Consider the following 12,150-nt stretch of genomic DNA (forward strand, 5'->3'; position numbering starts at 1 on the left):
GGGAGGGGGTGCTGTCTCCACTGAAAATGTTTTAGGGATCACTTTCTCACCATTTGCACCCCTGTCTCCCACTGGTTGAAGGGTTGTTCCTGGGGACATTAGTTCTCATGAATATCTGATGAATGGCTGCAGCTTCCAGTGTGGAAAGATGCCTGTGGTGAAATACATGTGAAGTGCATGTGTGGCTGTTGGGGGAAGGGGACCCAGTCAACTGAATTTGAAAATACAATAACATCTGGTGCTCCCATTGCTTGAACACATTCCTCTATCATGATCACTCTTCAGCTGGCTGGCTACCTCCTGTCCATCCTTAAAAATGTGGCTCAAACCTGATATTTCTTAGAAACTGTGAGGTGGGCTGACTCTCATTTGTACCCCTTGCATTCAGTGTCTACTCTGCTGTTACTTACCACACTGTATTTGTCTTTTCTTACCCTATACCCCCAAATATAAAGCTATAAGCCTTTTTGTTTTCTCAGCAACTAGCATATACTAGATGCCCAATAAATACTTACAGAAGAAAGGAAAGATAAAAAAAAGTTTTGAAAAAATAGAATTAGATGATTTAGTCTGCTTGGGCTGTTGTGATGAAATACTATAAATTGGGTAGCATAAATAACAATTTATTTCTCATAGTTCTGGTAGCTGGGAAGTCCAAGATCAAGGTGCTAACAAATTTTGTGTCTGGTGAGCCCTCTTCCTGGTTTGCAGATAGCCACCTTCTTGCTGTCTCCTCACATGGCCAAAAGAGAGGCCTTTCTTGTGTCTGTTCTTATAAGGGCACTAATTTCATTTATGAGGGATCTGCCCTCACAACCTAATTACCTCCCAGAGGCCCCACCTCCAAATACCATCGCATTGAGGATTGTGGCTTCGACATATCAATTTTAGGGAGACACAAATCCAGTCTGTAGCAGATGGAAAGTAGAAAGTGGGTGGGAAAAGATAACAGTAAAAAATAAAAGATGGAAAAACAGTATTAAGTCCAAAGAAACATGGTAAGGAAAACAAGTAAAATGTCATTCCGAGTTATGGTCTATGTAATAATGGGCACTTGAAGTGAGCAATGGATCAATAAATTAACAGTAAATTACAGTTGACCCTTGAAAAACATGGGTTGGAACGGCATGAGTCCACTTACACCTGACTTTTTTCTCAATAAATACTGTAAGTGTATTTTCCTCTTAATATCCTTAATAACATTTTCTTTCCTCTTACTGTAATAATATAGTATGTAATACATTTAACATATAAAACATGTTAATTGACTTATGTGTAAAGCTTTTTGGGGAGTCAGAAGTTACATGCAGATTTCTGACTGTGTTGGGGGTCGGTGCCTCTACCCGTGTTGTTCAAGGGTCAACTGTGGTTCTACATGCTTATTCTAAGGCAAGAGATCAGGAGAAAGCTGAGAAGCTGGGCCAGGTTGATTTTCCTGGAGGGCTATGGTTGATTTAAAATCCACTAGCTTAGCTCATAGCTGGTGAAGACACAATTCACAATTCTGATGCACTCATATGTATCAGACACTGTGCTCTCTCCACTACAGGAACTAACAGTTCACTCAGAGACAGAGACTATATTGACTCCTATAGGGTGAACTAACACAGCCAACAATTACCACATGCAAATCACTATGCTAGGTACATAAAAATACCTGGCTGAACCTACTGAAGAGCCAGCAGGGATGGTTAAACCGGTTCAGAGACATTAGGTAACTTCCCATGGTTCACATTAAGTCCTGACACGGACACTTAGCCTAACTTCTCTGTACTTTTTTCCCCACTACTCACTTAACCTGCATTTCACATTCATCCTTTTGTTCTGTGATGCAAAAAAAAACTAACTCATGTGGGCCAGGCATCCCATTAGGCACGGACAATAGATACTGCAGGGAAGCCACAGTTGCAGTCCATGCCCCCAGAGAGCTGAACATGTCTGAGAACAGACATTAGCAGATAATGTGCAGTGTGTGAAGTGTTAGAAAGGAGGATCTGTGGGGTGCTGACCTGGGCAAGCAGTTCATGGTGACCTCTCTGAAGAAGTGAGGACTCATTTGGGGTTAGCAAAGGAAAGTTAAAGCTGAAGGGGAGGAAAAATGGGCCAGGCAATGGAATATATGCCGAGACAGAGAAGGTACATTCGAGGATCTGGGCTGGAGAGGTCAGTGGGGGCCAATTCATGAAGAGCCTTGTACTCACATGTTTAGGACTTAACCCTAAAGCAATTAGAAGCCACAACTTCTAATTCACGAAATTCCTTCCCCACAGCAAAAGGAAGAAATCACTTAATTCTAAATCACTTCATAGGGATAATTGGTTTGAATTAAACTTCCCCTGTCTGCCACAGCAAATGCAGGATGCTATGGGATTGGATCCCACAGGCACCTGAGTAAAGGGCTGCTTTCCTCAAAACTCTCAATTACCGAGGCTTACTGCCTCAACATTACTGTGAACTGTCCCCAGGAAGGAATGTTGACAGCTTGGGAAGACAGGTCCAACTCTGGCTCTTGGGCAACAGCTGAATTGGTTAAGTCAGTTATACCACACCTTTGCCAGTTATAACTGATACAATGTATCCTTCCTTCGTCTCAAGATAACTGCCTCCTCCCTTCCTCCAGCTCTCAGGCAGTCTCCATGGGGCACACTGCTCCATCCTCCCTCTTCCCGAGCTGCTGATCCCACAAAGAATCAGAAGAACATCCCTTGTAAAATCCTGTAAGTCAGGAAAGAATGACAACCCTGCTTTCAAAACTCTTACACCAGGTACTAGATTTATTGGGGTGATCACTTCATAAGTCATATATATGTCTAATCACTATGTTATACACCTGAAATTAATATTATATTGTATGCCTACTGTAACTGAAAAACATTATTAAAAAATTCTTATACCAGGAAGGCAGTGTTCTGGGAAGAATATAGGAAAAGCCACTAAAGTAAAACTAGTAAATGAAGTAACGACCTAGTGAAATGGGCAGAACAGCCTTTGGAGCCTATTAAGAGAACAGAGGAGTATGGAAACATACGGAAAACACAAATCACTGATAATAAAATAATTTTATTTTACTTTTTTTTAAAAAGGTAGCATTTCACATATAAATTTAGACTCAAGATTACAGTGTATATTTGCCAAAAGGAACATCCCTGAAGGAGGGACAGACTTAGAGCTCGAGTGAGCACAGGGACACACACTCCATAGGGAGTTCAGGTGGAGTACTTTAAAACTTCACAATGCGATTCCCTGTTCCTCAACTCTGCCACCAGGGCTTGTGGCTTGTAAGATAACCCACATCCATCACTTTGGGGCAGCAGCTTTTAGCTCATGGGAATAGGAAATATCTTCTAGGAACGAAAACACAAAGGTCAATGATCCAGAGGTCCCACAACAATCATTTTTTATCTGTAGCAACAACATATGATAGGTGAAGAGTTCATTTTTATAGTTTAAAAGTTCTTTTAAGGAGGGCTAGAGAACACAAAATGCAGTCATAAATAGAATGTATACAATTAAATGAGCAAAAATGAAAAAATGATTCTCTCCATGTTACAAATACCTCTATGGGATAAGGCCCAGGGAAAAGACCCATTCCAGTCTGGGATTCCTCTCCCATATAGAGTTTGGCACAGCCCACGAGATGTCATGAGACTGACGGGAGTCAGCTGAAAGGTTGCTGGAAGTGGTCCCATGACTTTTCTGTCTGGCTTGAACACAGTCTACACAAAAGGTGGCTTAACAAGCTGCATACACTCGGGCCTAACTATTGGGCAAACAATTTCAGGAAAGTTAACCTTAAGGGAAAAAAGTCCAGATGAAATAGGTCGCTCAAAGCCACGGCCTAACTCTGTCAACCTCTCATGGAAGATTAAATCCACTGGCTGCCCAAGAAGACAGTGGTATTCTGATCTTAGTTGGAGAACTTTGATTTCAGCATCTCAGGGTCAAGAAGAAAAGAGACAAAGATGACCAAGGATGCTTTCTAAGTTACTCTGTTCCACACCATGTGGGCTCCCAATAAACAATAATGAGAAGGAGAATTGGTGTGCTGGTAACCATGATAGCCTAGAATTTGGCCTTTAAACAGAGGTACTAGAGCAATGAATGTACTGCAAATCCAGTTTTAAAAATAAAAACTTCCTGCAGTTATGATACAATACTGTGCAGTGAACAGCTAGAAATTGTATGCTGCTATTTCCGGTTAAAGTCCTGTTCTGCTCTTGGCCAGCCAGAGCTGAGAGGCGACATATAAGGAGTTGTCTGTGGCTAGAAACCAGGCACCTTAGTCACACATGGCCTGGGGCAGTGACACAGACAGTCATCACTCAAAGGAGAAGGACGCAATGCCCTAGAGCTTTGGTCTGAAGTAAAGGTTTCATCTCACTCCCAACTTCAAACTAAGCTCTATCTCTGAGCCTGCTAATAAACCAGTGATTAAGAATCTCTAGGAGGGATTTATGGTTGAGTGGCAAGGTACATGTCCCAGCAGGCCACCAACCTGACTGAAGGAAAACAAAAAGGTGCAAATCGTATCAAGTAAATGGTTGCTCAAGTGGAAGATCATTTCCTGGGAACTTCGGCAGACTAGATGCTAATCACATGATGAACGCTGGGAATGGACCAGGAAGACAGCCTGGGTCCCGGGTGTAATGAGTCTTTACACTTACCACATCCTGGCTGTCTTCTTGCTGGCCTGCTGAGCACACATTTCCCCAGGGACCAATGTAAACATTATTCAATAGATCTCAGTTTAGAAAACACAGCTTGTTATGTATTTAGTGTTTAACATTCCAGTGCAGGCAGTATCTTAGCATCAGACTTTTCCCTCATTCATGAGTACCAGTATGAAAAGAAATACACACAGCATACTTGATAAAACAGCGGCTGAAAAGACCATTTGGGGGCCAGAGAGCTGGCTTTATCCTGGAATCAGCTGATGAGCCAGGACTACCACAGGAGAGGCAGAACAGACAGCTTGGAGAGTCATATAACCAATGTTCCCAGTTAACCCCTTGGGCCGCATCTTGATATGGGAGAACATTTCCACCTCTTGCATCAACCTATGCTTTCCTTCTTTTGGATAGGGCTCTCTCCAGAGGGTTCAAGAGCCTCCTTAGAGAGGAGAGGAGAGCTTTTTCTTCCAGTCCTACCATCTGAATACTTCAAAGCACAAGAGGAGTCCACAAACATGCTAGGGATGTTGCTGCCAAAGTAGATCTTACTGTTAGAAGCAATGGCCTGGTACCTTCTGAGCTCCAGATACTCCGGGGTCAATTTGTGCTGTGTGGGGTCAAATAAGAGCAAAAACGTCAGGACACTGGTGCAGCTGTCATCTCTAACTTCCCTTACACACATTTTCCCTATTGCTCTCCTGAGTACCGTCACTCAACTCTGAATTGTTGCCGATGACCCTCTCTCACTCTGGTGTAGCTACCACATTAACAGCTATATTCCAGGCTTGAAATTATTCAGCAAGCTCCTGTCCTAAAGTAGCAGCTGTTCATTTCTTAATTAAAAAAAAATGGGTGGGGGGGGGAGTATAGGAAGGATTTTTAGAGAACAATGAATAACTCATAAAGTAATGATAAAAACAAACAGTTCTATAGTGATTGCAGCCAATAAAGGACTTTCATAAACACTTTCTCATTTCATTTAGCTGAATTGAACCTGGAATCAGTCTGGAATTTCTGCTAGCTCTCTTGAGAAGTGAACATGTCAATGGATGAGAGTGGCGGAGCTCCAAAGGAAGGGTCTGGGGCTCATAACCTAATTATCAACCATCTGTCATCATGCTTTTCTTGACCATGTTCCAGGACTGGAAACGATCTCAAGAAATCGCCTGATCTGGCCTCTTGCCTCTACCCAGAAGCTGTATGTTTAAACTGTCTGTGATGGTCAGATGCTCGTCAATCACCAGATCTCTCTCCCTGTCACAGTGTTTTGTTTTGTTTAAATTGTGCTGTCAAGATATATCCAACCAAAATCTCTCTGGAATTAAAACTCATTCATTTCCACCAATCCCTAAAACATACTCCTCCAAAAACCCCTGAGAACTCTCCCTAAGTGATCTACTCCTCGTCTCAAGTCCCAGCCCGTCCTCCAGCAAAATGTCAGCTTGTCCTTCACAGACCTCTAACGCCTTCCACTCACTGAATCTATACCTCCTCTGGTTGACTCACACCCTCTGTTGAAATACTGCCAACAAAACTGTTCACAGTGCATAACCAAATTGTTTCCTGAAGCCTTATTAACATAGGTCAATATCTGAAGAGCATTTTTCAAAGAGGCATAAAACTATTGCCCCTCTCAGCATAAGGCTGACCTCAATGACAAGGTCTTGATACTTGTGCCCAGCCGGCTTCTTCTATGACAGATTTGAATTGCTAGTTTTGTAAACTCAAGTTTCTCATCTTGCTTTCATCTCGACCAAACTCCATTCTGTTTCTATAGAGCTGTGTCCATCAATACATTGTTTACTTCTGATTTTACACTGGATTTCAAAGTACTGATACCTCTCATTCTGTTAACCTATCATGTCTTATCATTTCTTCTAAATACAGATTAAGTTGTTCCTTTCTCAATCAAAGGAGTTTAAGCCCCGTCTATACCTTAAACCTTGACTCTAATCTTTCAAATGTATCATACATCTTAGCAATCTCTTTCAGTTCCAATCTACTCTACAACTAATAACCTTATAAACATTGGTCATCTCCATCCCTTCTCAAAATACCACTGGGGTTCTAGCTGTCTCTTAAATAAATAATTCTTGCTAAGTAGGCTTGTACTCACTAGACCTAATCTTACCTCAGTCCCTACACAAAAATTGGTCACCTATACCTCACCCAAACTTTCTCAAGTTATTGCACATGACATTCCTCATGCCTAGAACATTTTTAAAATCCAGTAAATAAGGAGTACACAACTGAAGGCATTTGGAAACATGTGCGTGGGCTAGGGTTGGTGCTGTTAAAATAAGTGGTAAGCACTAATGACATTTAGTAGGCAAGGGCCAAGGATGCAAAATGTCCGGTAAAGCATGAGACATTCTTCAACAATGAAAAAGTATCTCACTCCAAAATGCCAGGAATGTCTATGATGAGAAACAGTGCTTTCAACAAGCTTAGCACCGACCCAAAAAAGCTACCTTATCTGGGAAACAATTCTAAGCAAACTTTACTGTTATCATTCTTGTTTTTTCACAAGTCCCTCAACTTTCCTGATTATTGAGCTCTTATTTAGCAATACACATGAATGGCTATATGGCATTACGTTTATACTGGTTCCCCACTTTTATGAGGAAATATACAAAATTCTCTATTCGATGAGTGTGCAATATGTCTGGCTAAGTGTTGGCTGGGTCTAGAGGGTATGATGGTAACTACCCTTCCTTGACACTGGATAAAATTGCCTCTATGACATTAAAACTCCCCCACAAGGGAAAACAAACCCAAGCTGTATTACTAGGAGGGTGGCATGGACAGCCAGTCACCTTATTTGAGGTGGCATATTTATGTGCAGCATAATACTCGGCATCTGCTTTTGTCTTCTCTCGGGCCAGGAATGCGGCATCTAGCAAAGAAAACAAGAGTCAGGGTGTTCAAAACAGGAAAGTTGTAATCCATTTCCTTAGCTGGGTACGAGTTCAAGCTCTACCTCAAGCAGGAGTCCCTTTCACCACTGCCTGACATTTGGATCACTTACTTTACTTTAAAAACATATAACAACACAAGCAGTTTTCAAACCCAAGTCCCCGAACAGCTTTCTCAAAGGGGAATACTCTTGTCAATGTTGAGTAACTCTCAGCTCATCTGGGCCCACTTTGTTTTCCACCTAAAGTTGCTTCTTCTTTCCTCTACTCCCTCATCCCCCAAAGCCTCACACCCAGGGCTCTCGGCTTCAGGTGAAATCACTGAGTCCAGACATGAAAGCTCTGCTCTATTTACTGTATTGCCTCCACTTTCTCCGAATCTGATCCAGAATCAGTTAATACAGAATGATAGGAAGCAGCACTACATAAGCAAAGGAGGTTGAATGTTTGGCCTTCAAGACTGTGAGCTAAGTAAGAACGGCAACGTCTCACTATGTGAAATCAAAGCATTTGAGAGCCTCTGTGAAAACCTGGGCTTCTTTATCTCAGCAATTTGTTGTTGCTGTTGGACAGGTAAAATAAATGGATGGGGTTTATCATCTTGTACATTCTTTACAATTGATTATGGGTAATTATCATACTGCCTGGGAACTAAGTGGGAGCTAACAGACCCCAATTTAAAGATGGAAAATGAAAGGCGGAGTTACCTATAGTCATAAATTAAACCAAGAGCTAGATATGTTATGGCAATTTTTAAAAACTTTGTTCAGACTATCAGGCCAGCCACTTTCTGCAGACTAGGGTCTTCCTACCTACCACTGTCAAGAACCCGATCTCTGAGGTAGGTGAGGATAAGGATAATCAGAACTTCTTTTTTCCCTGATGTACCTTCAATTTCAGAAATGCGCTTTTCGGTTTCCTTCTCCATCACTTTCTGCTGAAACCGAATTTTTGCCACTTGTGCAATCTTCTCTGCTTCTATGATTATATACAAAAGAAGACACACTCAAAAAAATTTCCCTAATTCCACTGGTACTTAGAATCAGCAGCATACAATGTAACATTTAATTAGTCTAACGTTTAATTACATAAGGTGTTATAGGCTAATGGTTTCATTAAGTTTTATCTATCCGGAATGTAAACAACTCAAAAGAAAATAAAAAGAGAATTTATTTCCTATTTCACTATTCCATTTTGACAGTGCTAATTTTTGGGAAGGGGAAGTATAAAAGGTAACAGTTCCAGTCCTTCAAGGGATTATTAAACAGCAATGGCCCATAAGCTAATGGAAAGAAAATACTTCATGAAAGTATTCAGAACAAAACAGAGCAATGTAAATGTACAGCAAGATAGGACAATTTTATAATGTGGCAGGTGGAAGAAAGAATAAGGAAGATAGGTTAAACTAGGAGAGGCCTTCCGGAAGAAATCTTAAAGAAAATAATGGACATGATCTAGGAGGACATGGCAGAAGGCGTAAACAAACACAGAAAGTACTAATGAGCAAGTCACAAGGAAGAAGCGATACCGAGCCAGGCGACGAAAAGACATGGAAAAAAAAAAAAAATAGAAAGAGCTACAAGACCCCTGTTTTGAGTAGCAGGCTAAGGAATTTAGCTTTAATATACTCCGGATCAACAGTTAAGTTCTCACCAGGGAAGTAACACAATAAAAATAGTATCAGAGGAAGAACATTCTGACTGCTGTGGAAGATGAAAGAGAAAGTAGGATAATCCATCTGTGAATGTGAAAACAAGTGTTGGGAGTGAATGCATTAGCTTCATCAGGCTATCATAGGCAACGAAAATGAGAAACACCTTTAGTAAACTTCTGTCCTAAACAAAGGAGCCAACACCAGAAAAGAAAGACTCTAACTATTACTTTCATTTCAATCACTGCAATTCTTGAAGAGCAATTCTTACTTCTTTTCAGCCAAAGAAGGTCGGTATTTCAACATATCTCTAGCCCCTAGGGGAAGTGTATAATGGGAAGAAAATTTCAAAGTGGTTTCTTCTTTCCAGAAGACATATCCTTTATTAACTACTCTAGAGCATACTTCCCTGTTAGCCTCATCAGCATAAAAATCGATCTATATCGTACCATCCTAAAAACAGACTATGTTCAACTGGGCTAGAAATTTATCTATAAGCAGAAACTCAAGATAAAACTGGAATAAAAGGTGAAGGATCTGGAGCCTACAGCTCGAACCCAGAGAATGATGTTTCAGCACAAGAGAACTGTTGCCAGAATCCCACTTAACACTGCTCTCTGATGTGTGGTGATAAACCCATTAAGAGCATGACTAAACTTCTAGCTCTAGAAAAATAGTGGAGTAGATTAATGATAAAACTCTTCAGCTAACACTTTAAAGTCCTAGATAAAACACAACAAATTTGTTTTCTAATGCAGAGCTGAGATTCTAAGAAAGAATGGGAGATCCTCAAGAGACATAAGCAAAGGGAGAGCTGAGAGCCTGTATGGCGGCATACCTAGGGGTGGTTATTAGACAATAAGGGAGAAGGACTTGGGTTATTGCCCAGGCAGGGCCAGGAGATGAGGCCTTGAGATGTTTGAACTGAGAGTCCTGTATAAAACTGAGACAGCTAAAGGACCACAGTTCCAGTGAGACTAAACAAACTACCCACCAACCCAGTGAGAAGCTTTTCTCTACCTAGACACATCACAGTGAAACTGGAGAACATCCAAAGACAGACAGAAAAATCTTAAAAGTGAGAAGAGAATAAGAGACCAAACAAAAGTGAAATATTGCCAAAGTAATAAAGACTAGTAAGTTTAGTTAAGCTTAGAACAATAGGTTAAACTACCACTCAAGAATACAACAAAAGCAATTCAGATCAAGGAAAACTAAGTTTTCCACTCCTTAGCCTTCACTGAAAAAAAATTAGCAGAAAAAAGGAATTGCCAGAAGTAGTGGGAGGAAAAATAATTATGTAACACACGTAAATCAAAATGAATATTTATTGTAAGATTCAACGATGATAATGATAATACGGAAATACAAACAACATGAACTCAAATACTAGGCAGCAATATGAAAAACTGAGAGAGTGATAAGAATTAAAGCATTCCAAGGTATTGTTCAAGAAATGGATGGAAAGAATGATTAACTGTAGACTTTGTCAAGTCAGATATGCTTAACATTTTACAGGTAATGACTAGTTATACATTCTAGAAATTGAATGTGAAACTTCCAATCAACTAAAGAAAAGAATAAAGAAAATCCAATCAATTTAATACCAATCAGAAAAGAGGAAAAAAAGAAGCAGAAAAAAAAAATGCATGGTCAATAGCACAAAATTTAAGGATATAAAAAAATCCAAACATAGCAGTAACCACAATAAATATAAAAAGACTAAACTCACCAGTCAAAAGACAGATTCTCACATTGGATAAGATAACAAAATCCAGCTATATGCTGTTTATAAGAGACATACCTAAAACATAATGACATAGAAAAGTTGAAAGTAAAAGGATGCAAAAAGATACATCAAGAAAATAACTAACCAAGAGAAATCTGGCATAGCTAAATTATCATCAGACAAAATAGATCTTAAGCCAAAAAAAGCATGTTTGAGATAAAGACAATTATTACATAACAGGCACAATTCTCCAGGGAGATGTAACATTCCTGAACCTAATGGTCTTAAGGATATAGCCCCAAAATACATAAAGAAAAAAACATGCAGGTCAAAATATCCATGGTCGTAGTGGGAGATTTTAAACATACCTCTCATTAACTGATAGCTCAAGGTGGCAAAAATTAGAAGAATACAAAAGATGTGAACAACACCATTAACAAGCCTGACCCAATGGATACACAGAGAAACCTGCATCCAACATATAGTAGATATACATTCAATCTTTTCAAGCACATATAGAACATTTGCCAAAAAAGGACCACATACTGACAAGGCCACAAAGCAAATTTTAACAAATACTTAAGAATCCATATAACAGATCCTATTTTCTGACTATAATGCAATAACATTGGAGAGCAACAAAAAGGTAGCCTTCTGAAAATTCATTCAACCGAAAGTTGAAAAACATATTTTTAATAATTCATGAGTCAAAAAAGAAATCATAATGAAAATGTTTTTAAATAGTTAAAATTGAACACTAATAATAAACTTGAGATATACCTAAAGCAGAACTTATCAGAAAATTAGAAGAAACCAGTAAGTAAACTCAAAAAGGTAGAAGGAAAGAAATAATAAGTGTAATAATAAAATTGAAAAGAAAATAACAATAGCACCAACTAAATTTATTTCTCTGAAAAGATGAATAAATAAGACAGACCTCTGGCAAAACTGATCTGGCAAAACAGAAGGCACAAATAAACAATATTAGAATTAAAAAGGGAGCATACAAATTTGGTAGAGAGGTTTAAAAAGTAAAAAAATTCTACAAATAAATTTATGCCCCCAAATCTGAAATATCAGATAAAATGGACAATTTTCTAGAAAAATATAACCATTGACATAAAAAGAAACAAATAATCTAAACAAACCTATAGCCAATATAGAAATTAAATCAGTAGGTTAATT

At 39.4% G+C, this 12,150-nt stretch overlaps 1 protein-coding gene across 5 annotated transcripts in view; it reads right to left on the bottom strand.

The window, feature by feature from the left end:
* Nucleotides 1–3,040: 3,040 nt before the first annotated feature.
* ERLIN1 (ER lipid raft associated 1) overlaps nucleotides 3,041–12,150 on the bottom strand; it is a 33,329-nt gene continuing 24,219 nt past the window's right edge. For 3 of the 5 annotated variants that reach the window (XM_016124237.2, XM_016124235.2, XM_016124236.2), the window contains exons 10-12: nucleotides 8,402–8,563; nucleotides 7,487–7,566; nucleotides 3,041–5,277 (exon numbers count right to left, since the gene is read on the bottom strand). In XM_016124237.2, coding sequence (XP_015979723.2) covers nucleotides 5,053–5,277; nucleotides 7,487–7,566; nucleotides 8,402–8,563 — 467 coding nt within the window. In that variant the 3' untranslated portion in view covers nucleotides 3,041–5,052. The remainder of the gene's footprint in view (nucleotides 5,278–7,486; nucleotides 7,567–8,401; nucleotides 8,564–12,150) is intronic. The other 2 variants (XM_016124239.2, XM_016124240.2) reach the window with 2 other exon arrangements.

Source organism: Rousettus aegyptiacus, unplaced genomic scaffold (genome assembly GCF_014176215.1).
Source record: "Rousettus aegyptiacus isolate mRouAeg1 unplaced genomic scaffold, mRouAeg1.p scaffold_m13_p_6, whole genome shotgun sequence".
NCBI lineage: Eukaryota > Metazoa > Chordata > Mammalia > Chiroptera > Pteropodidae > Rousettus > Rousettus aegyptiacus.